This window comes from Nerophis ophidion, linkage group LG06, assembly GCF_033978795.1.
Source record: "Nerophis ophidion isolate RoL-2023_Sa linkage group LG06, RoL_Noph_v1.0, whole genome shotgun sequence".
Classification (NCBI taxonomy): domain Eukaryota; kingdom Metazoa; phylum Chordata; class Actinopteri; order Syngnathiformes; family Syngnathidae; genus Nerophis; species Nerophis ophidion.
The window spans coordinates 76,088,439-76,112,691 of NC_084616.1; the positions used below are offsets into that span (position 1 = coordinate 76,088,439).

The following is a 24,253-nucleotide window of genomic DNA, read 5'->3' on the forward strand; positions in this document are numbered from 1 at the left end:
GGGAAAGCTACAAAACATTTATCTAATTCAAAACCAATTTTCTAGCCGTAAAAAAAAGCGAGTTGTATCTTTGTGTTTAAAAAACAGCAAGGACTTCGCTGGCCTAACACGTGACTCAATGTTGTCCAATGAAAACGCAGTTCTAATGTTTCTACCCAATTGGTAACTGGGAAGTTTGATTGGTTGAAACACCGGAAGCCGGAACAAGCTCACGTGTTATTTTCATTTGACGTTTGTAAATAGTGACTTTTTAACCTTTTGTTTCACTCACAAAGCGCGAAATGGGTAAGCTACAAAACCTTTATCTCATTTAAAACCAATTTAATAGTAAAAAAAAGCGAGTAGTTCCTTGGTGTTTAAAATAGCAACGACCCTACTGGTGTATACTTGCTTTATTTCAGCATCTATCATGTTTTCACAGTCGACGTAGACTTACCATAGTCTTGTAGCAACACTGGCAATAGTTTGGTTAAACTGTATATTTTTACTTCATGCTAAAACGATACATCTGGAATCGTATTGTCGCCACATTGTTCTATTCATAAACGCAAGACTTAAAAAACAATTTAAGACCAATGTCTTGAAAACGTATATCACTCTTGAATCAACATTGTAATTAATACTGTGATTAATGTTAATTAAAAAGTACATGTGGGATATAAATAATAATGGAAGTATAATTGTTTGTATATATAGTATATCATTGGTGCAAAGGTTTAATATGTCCATCCATCCATCTTCTCCCGCTTATCCGAGGTCGGGTCGCGGGGGCAACAGCCTAAGCAGGGAAACCCAGACTTCCCTCTCCCCAGCCACTTTGTCTAGCTCTTTCCAGGGGATCCCGAGGCGTTCCCAGGCCAGCCGGGAGGTTTAATATGTGTGCATGGCTATTTCACATGCCTTTACTGTGTATATAATTGAACTAGGTTCATGTTGTGTATAATGTGTATTCATAATTTGTTGTGCAAAGGACATTTCATAATTTTCAGAAATTCATTTTGTATTTGATATTGTTTATAGGGTTAGGCACAATAAGTGTTCAACTTCAGCCTAAACCATTTCGGTCTGCAACATTTTCATTTTCAATCTATGAATGTACAACTGTTTGTTTATTTTGTTGACCATTGACCGAAGAACAATAATAATAAAATAAATAATAAACTTTCGAACACGTGACTCAATGTTGTCCAATGGAAACGCGGTTGAAATATTTTTACTCAATCGGTGACTACAAGCCACCAGAGAAGTTTGATTGGTTGAAACACCATTAAAGCTTAAGTTTATGTACCAATGATTGTCACACACACATTTATCCCCCCGGATCACCCCCTTGGAGGTGAGGGGAGTAGTGAGCAGCAGCGGTGGCCACGCCCGGTAATCATTTTGGAAGCTGGAACAAGCTCACATCTTCTTTTCAGTGGACAGTTTGCAAATAGTGAATTTTTTACCTTTAGTTTCACTCACAAGGCACGTATTGGGTAAGCTACAAAACCTTTATCTATTTTAAAACCAATTTTCTAGTAAAAAGTGAGTAGTACCTTGGTCAGGGGTGCCCATTACGTCGATGGCGAGCTACCAGTCGACCGCGGGGGGTGTGTCAGTCGATCTCCAGCCAGGCTTTTAAAAAAAATAGACCTAAAAATGAGTGATCATCAATCTTCACCAAGACGTCACTTAAATGACATTCACGGTACCGGAGGGTCTTGTGAGATGACGCTGGCTGCTGCAAGATCATTATTATGAAAATATGACCGAGAGGAAGGCGAGAAACACTTTTTATTTCAACAGACTCTCGCGCCGTACCTTCCGTCAAAACTCTAAAGGCCGACTGCACATTTCCTATCTTCACAATAAAAGCCCTGCTTCATGCTGCCTGCGCTAACTAAATACAGAGTCTCGGAAAACTGGCGTGCACAAGCGATCCCTCAGAAAGCTGGCGTGCACATCACTTGTGCACGCCAGCTTTCTGAGACTCTTATTTTGTTAGCGCAGGCAGCATGAAGCAGGGCTTTTATTGTGAAGATAGGAAATGTGCAATCGGCCTTTAGAGTTTTGACGGAAGGGACGGCGCGAAAGTCTGTTGAAATAAAAAGTGTTTCTCGCCTTCCTCTCTGTCATTTTTTCATAATAATGAACTGGCAGCAGCCAGCGTCATCTCACAAGACCCTCGGGTGCCGTGAATGTCAATCAAGCAAGCTACGGAATTGGCCGCCAATGTTTTTCTTGTAAAGTGTATGGAAGCTGGATGAATTAGATGCCAAAAAGCAACCACTTTCATGTGGTATTGTACAGAAAGGACAACTTTTTTTCTCCTCCATTTGAAAATGTGGGCGTTATCATCATTACTGTCTGATTCCAATCAATGCAAGTCATCAGAATCAGGTATTACACCAACTTATATTCTTGTCTTGGTGAAAGAAAGACATCTATATGTGTTACACATGCTTGTATTATCATTAAACACATTTAACTTGTTTACAAAAATGTCTCTTTCATAAAGAAATAAATATAAATGATATATATAAATGAGGTAGATCCCCTCGAGTTGGTCAATTGAAAAGTAGCTCGCCTGCAGAAAAAGTGTGGGCACCCCTGACCTTGGTGTTTAAAATAGCAACAACCCTAATGGTGTATACTTGCTTTTTTGTTTGGTTTTGTATTGTGTAGTTATTATTCATATGGAATTTTTTATTCTGTGACTGTAAATTGTTTGCTTTTTGATACTTTTATTTTTTTCTATATTGTGTAGTTATAATTATATGCTTTTACTTGTAAGTGTATTGAGTTTGTGGACTAGTGGGTTGTTGTGGCAACCCGCTAGTCTTCCTAGTGGGATCCACATTAGCAGATACCCTATCTGCTAATGGGGGTTCTTAATAAAAATAAAATAAAATTTCAGCATGTATCATGTTTTAACAATATGTGTGATAATGTCTTGTCTGACAGACTCCAATCCCTGAGATGATGGAGACCGCAGCGTTAGTGGCGCCCGTCACTGCTCTGGAGTTCCTTCGGGATTCACTTCTATTGGCTGGTAGGCTGTTCTATTTTTGCAAATTTCAACCAAAAACATAGCATCAGAACACAGTACAGTCACAAATGGCTTCTTGTCGATTATGCATAATGTGCAGTTGAAACGGAAGCTCGTTAGTGTGGAAAAACTCCACTTCCTGTCGCCGCAAGAGTCGCGCTGGACAATGAGCTGACAGCTCAGGCTTTTGAGTTGTTTACTAGCGAATTTCGTCTCTCAATCTGCGAACACTGGTTACAACCTTGGCAGTGTGACGTCGGTGGATTACCCCGTTTGCGTGTCCTTCTAAAAAAAAAAAGTTCCCACAACATTTTGTCCTAATACTATGTCATTTATGTTGTCAGGTGAGGGTCCAGTGTTGACGGCATACTGTCTTCAGCCTAAACCTAAAGCATGTATGTCAAGGACTGTTCTCCAACATTACCGCATCCACGGGATAAGACCAAGAATCTCATCAACGCCACAAAGCTCTGATACCGAAACCAATGGTAAGCTTTTTTTTTTAGGGGGAAATCAGTTGTAATCATAGGAAACCAAGTTGTGCATTTTCCAAAGTTTCTTTGCACATCTCCAACACAAATCAACCTAAATGTCACTGAGTAGAAATGAGCTTCAGGCAATATCATTAATACTACTAGTCATAATTTGTTAGTATTCATTTGAAATATAAACATATTTTTCAGTTCAGTTTCAGTTTATTTGGAACATGCATACGATACAATGTTATTCATCACATATTTCCAGTTGTTTCATTATAGCACGTCTGAAAAGGAGTAGGAAGAAGATGATTTTATTTAATTCTACCCCTTTTCATACCATAGCAATTTTATCCTATATCCTTGTTCTCTGTAACATAACAGTGAACAAATAAATAACAAACAAATAATATACCGTAATAAGTAAACATATATTAAATACATATATAATATTTGTCTAATTATTAAAAAAAAGGGTTCAAGATGTTCATCATAACTGTTCTTCTGTGTACTTTGTGAACACTTGTAGTTTGAACAGTCTCATATTGGTGTTTTGTTTGATTTGTTTGGTCTACCATTTTCACACCCTTTACCGGCCGCCGTAAGTTGCGACTCATCAGTGAACCTGTTCGGTCTTCCTGTACAATGTGTGTCTAATTTTGAACAAAGTATTTCTGAAAATGAAATTTTGCTGTACAAAACCAATGAAGTTGGCACATTGTGGGCACTAATACACCCCCATACCATCACAGATGCTGGCTTTTGAACTTTGCGCCTATAACAGTCCAGATGGTTCTTTTCCTCGTTGGTCCGGAGGACACAACGTCCACAGTTTCCAAAATGTGGACTCATCAGACCACAGAACACTTTTTCACTTTTCATCAGTCCATCTTAGATGAGCTCGGGCCCAGCAAAGCTTGCAGCGTCTCTGGGTGTTGTTGATACATGGCTTTGGCTTTGCAGAGTAGAGTTTTAACTTGCACTCACAGATGGAGCAACAAGCAGTAGTTACTGACAGTGTTCCTGAGCCCAAGTGGTGATATCCTTTCCACACTGATGTCGGTTTTTGATGCAGTACCGCCTGAGGGGAGGAAATTGCCGCTTACATGCAGTGATTTCTCCACATGCTCTGAACATTTTGATGATATTACAGCCTGTAGATGGTGAAATCCCTAAATTCCTTGCAATAGCTAATTGAGAAATGTTGTTATTAAACTGTTCGACAAGTTCCTAACGCCTTTGTTGACAAAGTGATGACCCTCGCCCTACCCTTGTTTGTTAATGGAAGCTGCTCTTATACCCAGTCATGGCACCCACTTTGGGGTTGGGGAGGAGACCCTGCCCCAAGTGGAGGAGTTCAAGTACCTAGGAGTCTTGTTCACGAGTGAGGGAAGAGTGGATCGTGAGATCGACAGGCGGATCGGTGCGGCGTCTTCAGTAATGCGGACGTTGTACCGATCCGTTGTGGTGAAGAAGGAGCTGAGCCGGAAGGCAAAGCTCTCAATTTACCGATCGATCTACGTTCCCATCCTCACCTATGGTCATGAGCTTTGGGTCATGACCGAAAGGATAAGATCACGGGTACAAGCGGCCGAAATGAGTTTCCTCTCCCTTAGAGATAGGGTGAGAAGCTCTGCCATCCGGGAGGAACTCAAAGTAAAGCCGCTGCTCCTCCACATGGAGAGGAGCCAGATGAGGTGGTTCGGGCATCTGGTCAGGATGCCACCCGAACGCCTCCCTAGGGAGGTGTTTAGGGCACGTCCAACCGGTAGGAGGCCACGGGGAAGACCCAGGACACGTTGGGAAGACTATGTCTCCCGGCTGGCCTGGGAACGCCTCGGGATCCCCCGGGAAGAGCTAGACGAAGTGGCTGGGGAAAGGGAAGTCTGGGTTTCCCTGCTTAGGCTGTTGCCCCCGCGACCCGACCTCGGATAAGCGGAAGAAGATGGATAGATGAATGGACTTGTGGGATGTTCCAAATAAGTGTTTGATGAGCATTCCTCAACTTTCTTAGTCTTTTTTGCCACTTGTTCCAGCTTTTTCAAACATGTTGCAGGCATCAAATGAGCCAATATTGGCAAAAAATAACAAAGTTAACCAGTTAGGATGTTAAGTATCTTGTCTTTGCCGTCTAATCAACTGAATGGAGGTTGAAAAGGATTTGCAAATCATTGAATTCTGTTTTTATTTTTACAACTTGCCAACTTCACTGGTTTTGGGTTTTGTACTTGTGGAATGACAATAAACATCCATTTATCCATATGTTTGATTAGAAATAATAACAACAAAAATGCCTCTGTGTCCAAACCCTAGGTCTTATCTCCACTGACCTCGCTGTGTTTGGTGGGAAAGCTGTCCGACTGCTGAGACTCTGTTCGGATGTCTCTGCCATGCAGCGTCCACACGTAGATATACTGGGCCCCCTCGTGGAGCTAAAAGACTGGGCCCTGGACGTCCGCTGGCTCTGTGAGAGCAAACAGCCTCTCCTGTGTGTGGCTGTAGCCCATAACGCTGCTCTGCTCCTGGACATGAACACAGGAAGTGCCTTGGCTCAGTGCTCCTGTCTGGAAAGCTGTCTGCTGTACTCCGCCCTGCTCGTAGTGCACACACGTTGGCGTGACACCGTCCTGGTTGGAGGGACTGTTTTCAACCAGCTGGTTCTCTGGAAGCCTGGCAGTCAAGAAAGTGAGCACAAAGGTCAAGTTGAAAGACGTCTGCTGGGACACAGCGGCGTGATCTTCAGCATCTCTTACCTGCAGGAGAAAGGATGGCTGGCCTCAGCTTCTGATGACCGCAGTGTGAGGGTGTGGGCTGTGGGTACTTTAGGGGGCGTAGGAGGGAGCTGTGGAGACCTGAACGCGACTTGTTTACGAGTCCTTTTTGGACACCAGGCAAGGGTATTTTCTGTGCGTCTGTCCCCGAGGAGAGTGTGTAGCGCCGGAGAAGACGGAGCCTGCTTAGTGTGGGACTTGGCTGGAGGCGGGACAGTAGTTCGCACCTTGAAGGGACACAGAGCAGGCGGGATTCGGGCGCTGGCCGTCGCGGAAAGATGGGTGGCGACTGGGGGAGCGGATGGCGGGGTTAGATTGTGGAATGTGGAGGAAACCGACGGCGGAGAAACGCCGCAAGCAGAGAAGACGACTGATCTGGAATTTTCCGGTCAAGGTTCACCTAAAGTTGTTTGTATTCTCGAGGACGAGGATGATGACACAAAGTGGAGTAGGTGTAAGATGGCGGTTTGTACTGACCAAGGAGTCGTTTACCAGTATGGCGATGGCGACTGGGAGTTACTATGGCGAGGAACTCCTGAGTTTCAATCCTACTGTGTGATGGAGACAATCTCTGTTGCGGTGAAAGACTCAAGAAGAAGAGTTAATTTATGTGCTGTCGGCAGTCTCATTGGAGCTTTGGCGGTCTTTTTGAGCACTCAACCTCAGAATTGCGTTCTCCTTCAAGCTGGTTCAGGCAAGATCCACAGTCTCACCTGGCAAACCAGCGATAACGACACATGTTTGCTGGCGTCCGGTGCCGAGGGATGCATCTATCGCTGGTGTGTTGATGTCACAACGAGCAGAAATGGAGACCATGGTTCTTTGGCTCTTGGGGTGAATCCTCTCCCTTCGTTTGTGTTACCGCCATGTGCCAAACGATGGCTGACTGCCGCAGTGCGACTCCACTACCAGGCACAGGGGGCGCTGTGGGTGTGCGGGGACAGAAGAGGGTCCCTGCTTTTGTTTCAGGACAGAAAAACCGACATAATAAGCGAAGGCTTGACGGCGTTAAGCTGCCTGTTTGGTGTCCACGGTAAACAGGGAGTGACGTCCGTGTGCGAGTATGATGGACTTCTGTACAGCACTGGGAGGGATGGTTGTGTGCGCGTTTTTAGGGTGCAGCAAATACCTCAAAAAACACATGAAGGAAGTGGTCAAGTCGGCATTCAGCTGCAGGTTCTGAGAGTCCAACGAGCCTGCAAAGGTATGGAGTGGTTAGAGAAGGTCCTGATTTTGAAACCGACAAACGCTGAGGAAGATAAATTCATAGGTGAAAGTGAAAACCAAAATAGGACACAAGAGTGTCTGGTAGAAAAGCCAGACGATGGCAGAGAGTTGAAGATGGAGGATATGGGAAGAGAAGCCCGCTTTGTCATCTTCGGCTTCCACGCTTCCCATTTTGTGGTTTGGGACCCGGTGAAACGAGAGAGGCTGCTGGCGGTGCCTTGCGGTGGCGGACATCGATCCTGGAGTGTCTGGCCGACCCGCAAAGGGGTCTGGCCCGGGTACGCTGCTCTGGTTTTCGTCAAGCAGGGCTCAGTCCTGGCTTCAGAGTCTCCAGGGGAGCCGCCGAGCTGGGTCACAGCCAAGACTGAAGGCTGGAGCCTGAGAGAGGGCATCCATGGGAGGGGGATTGGTTGCGTTTGCAGGCTCGGGAGCGTAAAGGAGTGGGAGATAATCGTGACGGGCGGCGAGGACACCAGCGTGACCGTCCTGGCCGTGCACCCCGACTCCGGCAGCTTCAAAGTCCTCTCCGTCATCACAGACCACATTTCGAGCGTCCGCACCATGGCGGCGCTCGCTCATCAGTCGCAGTCCCTCACCGCCTTGCTGGTATCAGCCAGCGGCCGAGCTCAAATGCAGTGTTACCGGCTGTACTTCGTTTGGGACGAGCAGACTCTGTCGCCGTCCTGCCAGGTGGTGCAGGTGGCCCGTCACCGATTGGACGAGCACTGGGAGAAGAGGCGGAACAGACACAAGATGGTGAAAATGGACCCAGAAACAAGGCAAGTCAGAAATCAATGAGGTTTACGGGTTACTCTTTAGGGGCTGTAATTTGTTTGTTTGATAGCAACAATGCGCAGTACTTATATGGTAGTACGTCAACTCATATGCTTAATTGGTTCTATGACGAGCTCTTAACTCAAAACGTGTGTATCGTAAATCAATGTCTCCCAGCGAAATTAATTAAAAACAGTTTAATTTATGATTGCCTCCCACATTTTAAACATGTAGCATAGGCATGTTACAACACCATAGCATGTAATACTGACAACTACAGTAGTTTTATGATGTAATCTAAAAATAATAATGTACAGAGTTGCTTCTCAGGCAAAGCTACAATCAGCAGCTTCTCCATATTTTCTTTAATAAATGATCCCTGATTAGATATTATTTTAACATTCTCCTCTCTCATTCTGCTTCAGTATGGTGCAGACTAACAGTGATACGACACGCCAACTTTTTTTTTTAACTTCAATATAAGGTAGCACTAAATACAAGACTACTTCTCTTTTTCAAGTATGTTTATGGGGGGGAAAAGACAACAAAGTAAAGACAAAATCATAGAAAAATAACCAAATGATAATGTAGTGAATTATATATATTTTTTTGTATCTTATTAATGTATCTTATTAGAACCAGTGCCCTCTACAGTCGACATGAGGGTTTTGCATAGCAATGTTATTTTCCCCTGATATTTGTAACTGACAATAGACCAAAGATGAATAATTTTAATTATCTCAGTGTTTGCTGCTTTATTGATCACTATTACCTTAACATTAGCATCACACATGTCTTCAAAGCGCTCAATGGTCTCGTCCCAGCTTACATCAAAGATCTCCTGGACCAGGCTTGGTCGTTGCCTTAGATCTGACAAGCTGTATACCTGTACTTGTCACTTTCAAAAAACAAACACAATTGTGGCTAGTAGAGCAACAAATGTGTTCCCATGTTTTAGTTTTTACTAATTTTTACCAATTGGTTCTTATCTAGTTTGCACTTTGTCTGTTATTATTATCATTGGCTTTTATCTAGATTGCACTTTGTTCGCATTATCACTATTATCATTAATATTGACTCCTCTTTGCCTCATTCTTTTTATTTTCCTATTTTGATGATGTTAGATCTGTGTTGTTGTTGGGGACAAATTTTGTAAATTAGCTTTGGCTACAAACACTATGATGCACACACTGGATAGGATAACTTTTTCAGATATATATGTTTCTGTATCTGTCCCTATTTCAAATAAACCTTTATTTATATATATATATATCCATCCATCCATTTTCTACCGCTTATCCCCTTTTTGGCGCCTATCTCAGCTACAATCGGGCGGAAGGCGGGGTACACCCTGAACAAGTCGCCACCTCATCGCAGGGCCAACACAGATAGACAGACAACATTCACACTCACATTCACACACTAGGGACCATTTAGTGTTGCCAATCAACCTATCCCCAGATTATATATATATATATATATATATATATATATATATATATATATATATATATATATATATATATATATACACGGTGTGGCGCAGTGGGAGAGTGGTCGTGCGCAACCCGAGGGTCCCTGGTTCAAATCCCACCTAGTACCAACCTCGTCACGTCCGTTGTGTCCTGAGCAAGACACTTCACCCTTGCTCCTGATGGGTGCTGGTTGACGCCTTGCATGGCAGCTCCCTCCATCAGTGTGTGTGAATGTGGAAGTAGTGTCAAAGCGCTTTGAGTACCTTGAAGGTAGAAAAGCGCTATACAAGTACAACCCATTTATCATTTATTTATATATATATATATATATATATATATATATATATATATATATATGTATATATATATATATATATATGTATATATATATATATATATATATATATGTATGTATGTATGTACTGTATGTATGTGTATGTATGTATGTATATATATATATATATGTATGTATATATATGTATGTATATATATATATATGTATGTATGTATATATATATATATATGTATGTATATATATGTATATATATATATATATGTATGTATATATATATATATATATATATATATATATATGTATGTATGTATGTATGTATATATATACATATATATATGTATGTATGTATGTGTATATATATATATATATATATATGTATATGTGTGTGTGTGGGAAAAATCACAAGACTACTTTATCTCTACAGAACTGTTTCATGAGGGGTTCCTTCAATCACCAGGAAATCTCCTGATGATTGAGGGAACCCCTCATGAAACAGTTCTGTAGAGATGAAGTAGTCTTGTGATTTTTCCTCTCCTACATATATATATATATATATATATATATATATATATATATATATATATATATATATATTTATGTATGTATGTATGTATATATATATATATGTATATGTGTGTGTGTGTGGGAAAAATCACAAGACTACTTTATCTCTACAGAACTGTTTCATGAGGGGTTCCCTCAATCACCAGGAAATCTCCTGATGATTGAGGGAACCCCTCATGAAACAGTTCTGTAGAGATGAAGTAGTCGTGTGATTTTTTCTCACCTACATATATATATATATATATATATATATATATATATATATATATATATATATATATATATATATATATATATATATATATATATATATATATATCTTGATTGGATTATCCAGAGAATAGTGCTCGATACCGTGGTAGAGCGCAATATATATATATATATATATATATATATATATATATATATATATATATATATATATATATATATATATATATATATATATACATATAACCATAACCAGATGACCCTGAAGGTCAATCAATCAATCAATCAATGTTTATTTATATAGCCCCAAATCACAAATGTCTCAAAGGACTGCACAAATCATTACGACTACAACATCCTCGGAAGAACCCACAAAAGGGCAAGGAAAACTCACACCCAGTGGGCAGGGAGAATTCACATTCAGTGGGACGCCAGCGACAATGCTGACTATGAGAAACCTTGGAGAGGACCTCAGATGTGGGCAACCCCCCCCCTCTAGGGGACCGAAAGCAATGGATGTCGAGCGGGTCTAACATGATACTGTGAAAGTTCAATCCATAGTGGCTCCAAGACAGCAGTGAGAGTCCCGTCCACAGGAAACCATCTCAAGCGGATCAGCAGCGTAGAGATGTCCCCAACCGATACAGGCGAGCGGTCCATCCTGGGTCCCGACGAGCGGTCCATCCTGGGTCTCGACTCTGGACAGTCAGTACTTCATCCATGGTCATCGGACCGGACCCCCTCCACAAGGGAGGGGGGGACATAGGAGAAAGAAAAGAAGCGGCAGATCAACTGGTCTAAAAAGGAGGTCTATTTAAAGGCTAGAGTATACAGATGAGTTTTAAGATGAGACTTAAATGCTTCTACTGAGGTAGCATCTCGAACTGTTACCGGGAGGGCATTCCAGAGTACTGGAGCCCGAACGGAAAACGCTCTATAGCCCGCAGACTTTTTTTGAGCTCTAGGAATCACTAATAAGCCGGAGTCTTTTGAACGCAGATTTCTTGCCGGGACATACGGTACAATACAATCGGCAAGATAGGCTGGAGCTAGACCGTGTAGTATTTTATACGTAAGTAGTAAAACCTTAAAGTCACATCTTAAGTGCACAGGAAGCCAGTGCAGGTGAGCCAGTACAGGCGTAATATGATCAAACTTTCTTGTTCTTGTCAAAAGTCTAGCAGCCGCATTTTGTACCAACTGTAATCTTTTAATGCTAGACATTGGGAGACCCGAAAATAATAGGTTACAGTAATCGAGACGAGACGTAACAAACGCATGGATAATGATCTCGGCGTCTTTAGTGGACAAAATGGAGCGAATTTTAGCGATATTACGGAGATGAAAGAAGGCCGTTTTAGTAACCCTTTTAATGTGTGACTCAAAGGAGAGAGTTGGGTCGAAGATAATACCCAGATTTTTTACAGAGTCACCTTGTTTTATTATTTGGTTGTCAAATGTTAAAGTTGTATTATTAAATAGAGGTCGGTGTCTAGCAGGACCGATAATCAGCATTTCCGTTTTTTTCGCATTAAGTTGCAAAAAGTTAGCGGACATCCATTGTTTAATTTCATTAAGACACGCCTCCAACTGACTACAGTCCGGCGTGTTGATCAGCTTTAGGGGCATGTAAAGTTGGGTGTCATCAGCATAACAGTGAAAGCTAATACCGTATTTGCGTATGACGTCACCTAGCGGCAGCATGTAGATGCTGAAGAGTACAGGGCCAAGGACCGAACCCTGGGGAACTCCACACGTTACCTTAACATAGTCCGAGGTCACACTGTTATAGGAGACGCACTGCATCCTATCAGTAAGATAAGAGTTAAACCATGACAGGGCTGAGTCTGAAATACCAATTCGTATTTTGATACGCTCTAATAAAATATTATGATCGACGGTATCGAAAGCAGCGCTAAGATCGAGGAGCAGCAACATAGATGACGCATCAGAGTCCATCGTTAGCAATAGATCATTAGTCAGTTTTGCGAGGGCTGTCTCAGTCGAGTGATTTGCCCTGAAACCGGATTGAAAGGTTTCACATAGATTGTTAAACGCTAAGTGCTCATTTAGCTGCTCTGCAACAATTTTTTCGAGGATTTTCGAAATAAAGGGAAGGTGAGACACCGGTCGGTAGTTTACCATGAGGTCTGGATCGAGGTTAGGTCTTTTAAGGAGAGGATGAAGGTCCCACGGTCAAACCTTGTGACAGAGAGACCGTGCTTTCTGAGTGATGGCACCTGGGCTATGGTATAAGCTCCCGCCACCACTCTGGACTCTTTTAGAGCACAGCTTAAAACTCACCTCCTTGCCGCAGATGATTTTTGATTTATGTGTTTTTGTCTTTTAAATGTTTGTTCTAGATTCCTTTGAGGTTCTCAGTCTCTATTTCTGTTTTTTTTTGTTTCTCTATTTGTGGGCTGCGATGTAATGGTTGGTTGGCATAATATATGAAAATAACATAACACACTGCAAAAAACTGAATATAAGTAAGATAAATATCTCAAATAAGGGTGATATCTGCTTATTTTCTGTCTGATAAGATAATTATTCTCACTAAGCATATTTTATGTTAGTGTTTTACTTGTTTTAAGTGTTTAGGTCCTAAATTACCTCAGTAAGATATTACAGCTTGTTGCTGAGATTTGATGACCTATATTGAGTAAAACATGCTTGAAACTAGAATATCAACTGTTGCAAAACTGTGTCATCAACACTCACAAGTATAAAACTACTTTTTTAAAGTAAGAATTTCTTACTTCAAGCATGAAAAAAAATCATGATGCCGAGCGCATATCCTTATGTCAAGATAATGGCACTAGCATTTACATATTTAAGAATATTTTTCAAAATATGTTTTTTCTACCAAGAAAAGTGCACTTGTTATTAGTGAGAATATACTTATTTTAAGCTATTTTTGGGTTCATTCAGGTTAGCTAATTTTACTTGTTTTGGAAAGTCTTGACAAGCCAAATGTTCTTGTTCTATTGGCAGATAATTTTGCTTAGTTCAAGTAAAATACCCCTCATTTTTGTACTTGTTTTTTTTTCTACACTGACTTTTTGCAGTGCATAACATAACTTAACCACACAACTCCTTTGTTGTATGCTAACTTGCTAACAACTTTTTAGACGGTTATTTCAAGTGTGTCACTGGTTTGAGTGTGTGTGACTAGAAGAAAAGCTCTGACTCACTGGTGGAGAAGCGATACGCTCCTAGTTGGTTTGCGTACATACATATTTAGACCCCAAGTATAGGTCGCCCCGACTTACTAACTCATCACTAATCACTATGTTGTGTACGATATTTGGTCTCCTTTCTCAAGAAGTAACTCCTCATCACGGTTGTTTTGTTTTCAGATACATGTCGATGTCGATGGTGGATCACAACCACGTCTGTGTTCTTGTGGTTCTTGCATGCAGTGACGGTGCAGTCAGGTCTGCCACACACATGCAAAAATGACTTCCATTAAAACCAGACAAACACACCAGAACTGTTATTTCTAAATGTCATTTGGCAGCTCTTGATTGTTTTCTGTTGTTTTTTTCTAGATTGTTCTCTGTCAGTGAAGCCAAACACCAAATAGATTTGTTATGGGAGACCTTTCACCACCAGCGATGTGTGCTCAGTGTCGCCACCTGTAGCCTGGAGGATGGAGATGGGAACAGGTGAGCTTTAATATTGTTAAATTTTTGGGTGTCTTGTCTGCCATAAAATCATGGCTCAGCTGAACCTCTACCTGATCTGAAACAAAATTGATCTCCAGCAACTTTCGTAAGCATTATGCAGGTTTATATGTGGTTATATATATTCTCATTCTCTTTTTGCACACTCTTTTGAGTTGGGAAATTGTGACAGAAGCCAGCTGCGTTTCTGGATGTTGTTGATAAATGGCTTTCGCTCTGCATAGTAGAGTTTTAACTTGCACTTTCAGATGTAGCGACGATCTGTATTTAGTGACAGTGGTTTTCTGAAGTGTTGCTGAGCCCATGTGGTGATATCCTTTAGAGATTGATGTCGGTTTTTGTTACAGTGCTGTCTGAGGGATCGGAGGTCACGGTCATTCAATGTTGGTTTCCTGCCATGCCGCTTACGTGGAGTGATTTCTCCAGATTGTCTGAACCTCTTGATGATATTCTGGACCGTAGATGTTGAAATCCCTAAATTTCTTGCAATTGCACTTTGAGAAACGTTGTTCTTAAACTGTTTGACTATTTGCTCACACAGTTGTGGACAAAGGGGTGTACCTCGCCCCATCCTTTCTTGTGAAAGACTGAGCATTTTTTGGGAAGCTGTTTTTATACCCAATCATGGCACCCACCTGTTCCCAATTAGCCTGCACACCTGTGGGATGTTCCAAATAAGTGTGTGATGAGCATTCCTCAACTTTATCAGTATTTATCGCCACCTTTCCCAACTTCTTTGTCACGTGTTGCGGTATTAAATTCTAAAGTTAATAACTATTTGAAAAAAAAAAAAAAAAAGTTTATCAGTTTGAACATCAAATATGTTGTCTTTGTAGCATATTCAACTGAATATGGCTTGAAAATGATTTGCAAATCATTGTATTCCGTTTATATTTACGTCTAACACAATTTCCCAACTCTTATGGAAACGGGGTTTGTACATCATTCATCCATTTTTTAACGTAATCTTTTTATATACATGCTACAGGTTTTGTATATTTTATTATTGAATGTATCAAATGTGATGAATATTTAATGTACCACAATAGAAACAAGCCTTTTGGCTTTTTGTGCCATCCATTTGCCTTTTTAAAGCATTAAATGGATTCAATTCTTTAAGAAATACATTTACTTGAACATTGATTTAAATTGTCAGGAAAGAAGAGGAAGGAATTTAAAAGGTAAAAAGGTATATGTGTTTAAAAATCTTAAGATCATTTTTAAGGTTGTATGTTTTCTCTAAAATTATCTTTCGGAAAGTTATAAGAAGCAAAGTAAAAAAATAAATGAATTCATGTAAAAAAGTGAAGACCAAGTCTTTAAAATATTTTCTGGGATTTTCAAATTCTATTTGAGTTTTGTCTCTCTTAGAATTAAAAAATGTCGAGCAAAGCGAGACCAGCTTGCTAGTAAATAAATACAATTTAAAAAATACAGGCAGCTCACTGGTAAGTGCTGCTATTTGAGCTATTTTTAGAACAGGCCAGCGGGCGACTCATCTGGTCCTTACGGGCGACCTGGTGCCCGCGGGCACAGCGTTGGTGACCCCTGGTATACATTATTCCGAAAAAAAAAATAACAGCCGACCCGCTCATAAATGCCTAATGCAGGGGTGCCCATTACGTCGATGGCGAGCTACCAGTCGACCGCGGGGGTTGTGTCAGTCGATCTCCAGCCAGGCTTTTAAAAAAAATAGACCTAAAAATGAGTGATCATCAATCTTCACCAAGACGTCACTTAAATGACATTCACGGTACCGGAGGGTCTTGTGAGATGACGCTGGCTGCTGCAAGATCATTATTATGAAAATATGACCGAGAGGAAGGCGAGAAACACTTTTTATTTCAACAGACTCTCGCGCCGTACCTTCCGTCAAAACTCTAAAGGCCGACTGCACATTTCCTATCTTCACAATAAAAGCCCTGCTTCATGCTGCCTGCGCTAACTAAATACAGAGTCTCGGAAAACTGGCGTGCACAAGCGATCCCTCAGAAAGCTGGCGTGCACATCACTTGTGCACGCCAGCTTTCTGAGACTCTTATTTTGTTAGCGCAGGCAGCATGAAGCAGGGCTTTTATTGTGAAGATAGGAAATGTGCAGTCGGCCTTTAGAGTTTTGACGGAAGGGACGGCGCAAAAGTCTGTTGAAATAAAAAGTGTTTCTCGCCTTCCTCTCTGTCATTTTTTCATAATAATGAACTGGCAGCAGCCAGCGTCATCTCACAAGACCCTCGGGTGCCGTGAATGTCAATCAAGCAAGCTACGGAATTTGCCGCCAATGTTTTTCTTGTAAAGTGTATGGAAGCTGGATGAATTAGATGCCAAAAACCAACCACTTTCATGTGGTATTGTACAGAAAGGACAACTTTTTTTCTCCTCCATTTGAAAATGTGGGCGTTATCATCATTACTGTCTGATTCCAATCAATGCAAGTCATCAGAATCAGGTAATACACCAACTTATATTCTTGTCTTTGTGAAAGAAAGACATCTATATGTGTTACACATGCTTGTATTATCATTAAACACATTTAACTTGTTTACAAAAATGTCTCTTTCATAAAGAAATAAATATAAATGATATATATAAATGAGGTAGATCCCCTCGAGTTGGTCAATTGAAAAGTAGTTCGCCCGCAGAAAAAGTGTGGGCACCCCTGGCCTAATGTGTAAGAGATATCAATATTCAAAATGATATAGAAAAATACATTTATAACTATGTTTGTAGTTTCAAAAAAAATCACCATTGTTTAAATTATTCTAAAAAATAAATAAATAAAAGCCAAAATGCTCATAAATGACTAATGTGTGAGAGATATGTTGTTGAGTAAACACAATAACTTTAACATAAGTCTTGACTAATATTTATGTGTTTTTGCAGTTATGTGCTCCTGTTCAGTGCAGCAACAGACGGACAAATCGCCGTGTGGGACGTGACCCAAACAACCTCGTCTTCATCCTGCGGCTCTTCAAGTGCTTCTCCGACTCCACCAACCCCCTGCCTCATCATCGCCGCCCACCAGAGCGGCGTCAACTCATTGGCTGTCTGGGCGGACACACACCAAGGTGGCGGTTGCCTGGTAACTGTTTCCAGCGGAGGGGATGACGGGCAGCTGACAGCTTCCACCATCAAGGTCCAGTACCCACAAGAGGATGACAGGACTGGGGGACGGACCCCTCTTTGTCTTCATCTCATCTCCAAGTGGAATGTGCCTCTGGCCCACGCTGCACCTCTGACCACCCTGAAGTTCCTAAAACCTGACCTGATAGTCACGGCCTCCTGCGATCAGAGGATTTGTATGTGGAAGCTCTGCAGCACCGGCATCAGCCACAGCGGGGCGCTGTTCTCCCACGTTGCTGATGCTGCAGGGCTGGCGGTGTGGGAGAAGCAGGAAGATGATCAAAAAAGAAAGATTGTCCTTAATGGAAGGATGGAGAGTCACCCATGCCTGGAAGGGGCTGAGTTGGGGACGGCTGGTGGGCGGGGCTTGAAGAAGCAGGAAGTAAATAATGAAGCAACCGGGAATGCAGAGGGACCAATAAACACTGAAGTTGCCTCATGTGAGGAAAAGAAAGCGATGGGAGAAAGAACAGGATGGGTGCTGGTCTGTGGTCAAGGCCTCCAGCTGCTCAAAGTTACAAATGAACATCACGGACACGAACAAAATGAGGAAAAGCGTGAAGAATGTAGCTTTACTTTAAGTCAGGGGTGTCCAAACTTTTTCCACTCAGGGCCATTTTCATAATTTTTATTTTAAAAACCAATACAATATATGTATACAAAATATACATTCAAGCCTCCGCTCAGTTATGATCCCGGGGACCACAAGGGTTTTGGTAAAAAAAAATATAAAAAATGTGTCATTATTCAGTATTATAATTTTTATTATTACGCAAGTTTTAAATCTCTAGATCAACATTAGAAAAAAAAAGGAAAAAAAAACAAAATATGCAATATTTTCACCCAATAACTTTTTTAGGTGGATTATTTGAGATTATATAATAATTGGAGCCTTAATTTTGGATTTGGATTCATTATTATTTTTTGAGCAATGACACTTCAAAACAAATCACACTAAAATAATTGGAGATCCAAAAGTGTCCTACTCATGAAAGTGTTAAAAAATAAATTATACATTAGGGACGGCGTGGCGCAGTGGTAGAGTGGCCGTGCACAACCCGAGGGTTCCTGGTTCAAATCCCACCTAGTACCAACCTCGTCACGTCCGTTGTGTCCTGAGCAAGACACTTCACCCTTGCTCCTGATGGGTGCTGGTTGGCGCCTTGCATGGCAGCTCCCTCCAATGTGGAAGTAGTGTCAAAGCGCTTTGAGTACCTTGAAGGTAGAAAAGCGCTATACAAGTACAACCCATTTATTATTTATCATTGCTTTTACTGCTTACTTTTAGCACAATAATCTCCAGATCAAATTCAGATAAATCTGTCAATTTTAAGTTTTATTTTTGTTAATGTTTTGTTTGTTTGTTTTAGGGCCTTCTTTATAAAAAAAAAAAACAGCTCAGTTTTTTATATGGCAAAACACAAAATATGCAACATTTTCCCCCAAAAATATCTCAAAGGGGAATATTTAAAGTGACGTAATCGAAGCCTTGAATAGGTCAATAATTCAAAATGACATTGATTTTGATTCATTATTATTTTTCAAAGATAGAAACAGCCTGCAAGGCAGCTTTGTGTTATAAGAGTAAGCAATGCAACAATTTATTGTTACATTTCACCTGTTTGCTCTTTTATACCACTTTTTATGTCTTTGATTTTTTTCAATTGCATTCTTAAAATGTGCCGTGGGGCCGTTAAAAAAAATGACCCGCCAGCCACACTTTGGACACCCCTGGTTGAAGTGAATAGAAGTTAAGATAAAGTTAAATATACCAATGATTGTCACAAACACACACAAGGTGTGGTGAAATTTGTCCTCTACATTTGGGAGGTGAGGGGAGCAGTGAGCAGCAGTGAGTGGAGCAAGAAGCGACACTGAGTCACTATCATGATGCAATTTTTTTTTCAAATAAAGTTTTTTTATTTTATTTTATTGCTTAATTGTAATCAGTGGGGGGGGGGGCAGCTGTAAAGTATGTTTAAATGCTTGAGTAGCTGCAGACTTAATAATATAATTAATAATATCAAAGGAAGTTGACACCAGCACATTCAAAATAAGGTCTGTTTCTTTAATGCAATTTTTCTACTTTTTAAAAACGATTTTGCAGAAAATGTAAAGGTGACAGTGTAATATTTTAATATCTGGTGCACATACTGTTTTGTTTTCACAGACTTCTTTCAGAAAAGACCAATGCATCGCTTAAACGTCACCGTGAATGCTGTCATAGCCAAACCGTTTACTTGCCTAAACCGCAAATAACGAGCTATTCATCAGAAGCTGGCGATAATTGTAGAGAAATGTCCTATTTTTACAACTTCATTTTGTTCATGTCAGTGCTTTAGAGCAGTGGTCCCCAACCACCGGGCCGTGGTCCGATTGGTACCGGGCCGCAGAAGAAATTTTTATTCATTTTTATTAAAAAAAAAATATATATATATATATATATATATATATGTATTTTTTTGTTTTTGTTTTGTTATTAAATCAACATATAAAACACAATATACACTTACAATTAGTGCACCAACCACAAAAACCTCCCTTTTTCATGACCGGGCCGCGGGACAAACTGTTAAGCGTTGACCGATCCGCGGATTCAAAAAGGTTGGGGACCACTGCTTTAGCGTGCACGAGAAAGTAGACAGAAAAATGTGTTTCTCTTTGACCGCGTTGATATTTATCAATTATATTGCAGAACCAATGTTGGAACAGCTGTACGGAGAAAACTGCATGATTCAGTGTGAACGACTCTTGCCGTCGTCGCTCGGGTTCCACCGACCACCAAGGAAGGACATTGCTTTGGCAGGTTTGACTCTTGTTTATTTTTCAATAATGCTCTCTCTTGTCGGGTTGCTTTTCAGCTCCTCCTCTGCTGCTCGCTCTTTTGTCGGTTTCGTCGTCGCCGTCTTGCTCTCTCTCGCTCCTCGGTCGTTGCTGCCGGCTCTCCTACTCCTTCCGCCCCGTTCACTCCTCCTTCTCCCCTTTTATACAGCGTGAGGAGAAATGTTAATTGTGAGCCGGTGCGCGATCCACGCACCTGCCCCGCCTCGCCTCTCGCTCGCATCCTCCGCCTCCTTGCCGCCATCTTCCCTGTCCGCCTCTCCACATTCAGATATGTTAAGAAATATTTATAAGTCAGTTCTCATTCAAAACTCTTAATCAAATATCAAAAGCATACACAATTGCAAGCAATCGCAGTAAAGTAAATATTGTCATGTGGCGTAGCAACCGAGACATTCCCATCTCTCCACCCTGTATAAACAATATAGTGAAAAGTCTGTCAAATGGAGGTCATGAACACTCCCGACCGCATGTTTTCCATTAATATTTAAGTATATTATCCCTGTCTCATGTTGCCCGTTTTGTCTGGCAGCCATCGCCCATCTGTTTCATCACTCAGAGAAAGGAGGAAGGAGAGCGAGTCGGTCCCTTGAAAGACAGAGCGAGGCGAGGAAAGAGGTGACGAAAGACGATGACAACTCCATGGACTAAATTGACAAGTTGCATTGTGCAAAAGGTGAGAGAGACAAGGAAGGGAACTGCATGGGTGTTTTTCTTTAATGGCCTTTTGTGCATCTTGTTAACAACATCAAACTCACTTCTTTTACAGACGAGATCTTCAGTCCAAAACTGATTGGTTTTTCTCAACCAAACAGCAGAGGTACTTTTACACATTGTTGTCTTTGTCCTGGCTGCACTTTTCCAAAAATAATGTCATGTAGTTAAATTCTTACCAGGCTACTTAGGGCTGCAGTGGCATTTTTTATCCATCCATCCATTTCCTACCGCTTGTCCCTTTTGGGTTGGTGGGGGGGTGCTGGAGGCTATCTCATCTGCATTCGAGCGGATGACGCGGGCGGGATTACATTACAATAGCACGTACAAATGTGAATAAAAACAATCCTATTGGGACGGTTTAGTAAGTATGAATAGTTTTAGTTATATTGTAAAACGTATAAACGTTTCTATGAGTGATGAATGAAGAATCCTTTCAAGGAGAAATGCTACGGACGAATATAAGAGAGGAAAGGTACAGGTTCTAGAGGCTTTGTTAGCAGAATGACAAGAATATAAACAAAGACATGCACCTGGAGATAGGTTGATTGGCAACACTAAATAGTCCCTAGTATGTGAATGTGAATATTGTCTGTCTATCTGTGGTGGCCCTGTGATGAGGTGGCGACTTGTCCAGGGTGTACGCGGCCTTCCGCTCGAATGCAGCTGGCATTTTTTAAAAACTTTTAAATAAAATAAGACATTATTATAAACAACGCATTATGTAGCAGAGCAAAGGATTTGCTTTATTTATTTATAATACATAATAACATACAATATCAATCCAATCCACTTTATTTGTATAGCACATTTAAACAACATAAATGTTACCAAAGTGCTGCACAACAATATTCAAAACCAATATAATAATTAAAGCTGCAAGCAGCGTTGGTCGGGTCCGCCTTTGGCTGCTGCCGCCGCTACTCAAGCCCTGGTCTAAGGCAGACCTACATAGAGGTTTTTGTTTCATGTCTCTACGACATTCCTAACAGAAGTTACAAGCAGTTTTGTCTGGGTTTTTTCCTAGGGGGCGCTATAGCGCAATTTTGATTTTTAGGGTTTGGTTTTTTATTAGATGGCAATTTTCGCCAGCCCTGATGTGTGTTAAGGGGGTCAAATAACATTGTTATTCTGAAGATAACTGAGGAGGGGGCGTGGCCTGTGGGCCTGCAGCGAACTGGGGTGTGCCAGGACCGGCCTCGAAATCAGCGACAGGTGTGTAAATGGCCCACCTGGGCTTTGTTATCTAATCACCTGTCGCTCTGTTATAAGCAGCAGCCAGGAGGAGAGACGGGGTTGAGGCTGGAGCCAGAGTGCGAGCGAGAACGAAAAAAGAAAAAAGAAAATTTTTGTCAAACAACTGATGGACTTATTGAAAAATAAAACAATATTGTAACCCTGAAACAGGCTCTCATGTCGGTGCTTGGTGGTCTGAAGAACCCCCAGGAGGGCAAGCCCCACACTAACCAATAATAAATAAATAACTTCTTACCATTAACGCAACTTCTTCAACAGGTGCGGTAGAAAATGGATGGATGGATTAAAAGAGTGCGGGTACTTTCCTGGCCCGTCTGCAGTCCAAACCTGTCTCCCATGGAAAATGTGTGAAGCGTAAAATACGACAGCGGAGACCCCGAACTGTTGAAGGACTGAAGCTCTACATAAAACAAAAATGGGAAAGAATTCCACTTTCAAAGCTTCAACAATTCCTCCCACACCCACCAAGGACTGTTTTCACTGCTGGACTCTAGGTAGAGGTTCCGCAGCCTCCGTAGCAGAACTTCCGGGTTCTGTAACAGCTTCTACCCTCAGGCCGTAAGACTCTTGAACGCATCACAATTAAATTATCCCCCCAACTCCCCCCAAAATGGATTAACTCGCTGGAATAAAAAAGACAATATAACATACATCCATAAACATGGACGCATGTGAAAAAGTGCAATGTATTTATCCGTACAGTAATCTATTTATTTATATCTGCACATTTTTTCTTTTTTTTTTTTCTTTATCCTGCAGTACCAAGAGCCAATGCAACAAAATTTCGTTCTTATTTGTACTGTAAAGTTCAAATTTGAATGACAATAAAAAGGAAGTCTAAGTCTAATAACAAGTGCACTTTTCTTGGTAGAAAAAACAAATATGAGACCTTTTTTTCTCAATATGTCGAAAAATGTTCTTAAATTAAGTAAATGCTAGTGCCATTATCTTGACATCATGATTTTTTTTTCCCATGCTTGAAGTAAGAAATGATTACTTTAAAAAATATAGTAATTTCATTATGTCAAGATAATGGTACTAGTATTTACTTAAGTAATTATTATTATTATTATTGTTATTTATTTACTAGCATTTAGGGCGTGGCGGAGTTGGGAGAGTGGCTGTGCCAGCAACCTGAGGGTTCCCGGTTCAATCCCCACCTTTACCATTCTAGTAACGTCCGTTGTGTCCTTGAGCAAGACACTTCACCCGTGCTCCTGATGGGTGCTGGTTAGCGCCTTGCATGGCAGCTCCCTCCATCAGTGTGTGAATGTGTGTGTGAATGGGTGAATGTGATAAAAGTAGCAAAGCGCTTTGAGTTCCTTAAAAAAAAGGTAGAAAAGCGCTATAAAGTATAACCCATTTATTTACATTTACATTAAAAATGCATGAAAATGTTTTATATTTTGAACATTATTTTTAACACTGTGATGACAAGTGGAATTATTAATTAATTATCGTGTTAAGCAACGTCAGCTCAGATTTATCCGATAGCCGGATGCAGTCATCAAAAGAGCCACATCTGGCTCTAGAGCCATAGGTTCCCTACCCCTGCCCTAGTGCATTCAATTGAATATGGGTTGAAAATTATTTGCAAATCAATGTACGTTTCCAGTGAAGGTTGGACTCCGCCAAGGCTGTCCTTTGTCACCGATTCTGTTCATAACTTTTATGGACAGAATTTCTAGGCGCAGTCAAGGCGTTGAGGGGTTCCGGTTTGGTGACCGCGGGATTAGGTCTCTGCTTTTTGCAGATGATGTGGTCCTGATGGCTTCATCTGGCCGGGATCTTCAGCTCTCACTGGATCGGTTCG

The 24,253-nt window shown here is 41.1% G+C and overlaps 1 protein-coding gene across 1 annotated transcript; it reads left to right on the forward strand.

Annotated features, from left to right (window-relative positions):
• The first annotated feature begins 168 nt into the window (after positions 1-168).
• On the forward strand, positions 169-22,587 carry wdr6 (WD repeat domain 6). Its single transcript, XM_061904859.1, has 9 exons — positions 169-285; positions 2,947-3,034; positions 3,376-3,519; positions 5,821-8,284; positions 14,183-14,260; positions 14,375-14,491; positions 17,389-20,434; positions 21,002-21,145; positions 21,239-22,587. Exons 2-7 carry the CDS (start codon positions 2,962-2,964, stop codon positions 18,251-18,253), a joined length of 3,741 nt encoding a protein of 1,246 aa, XP_061760843.1. The 5' UTR covers positions 169-285; positions 2,947-2,961; the 3' UTR covers positions 18,254-20,434; positions 21,002-21,145; positions 21,239-22,587.
• The last annotated feature ends 1,666 nt before the right edge of the window (positions 22,588-24,253 follow it).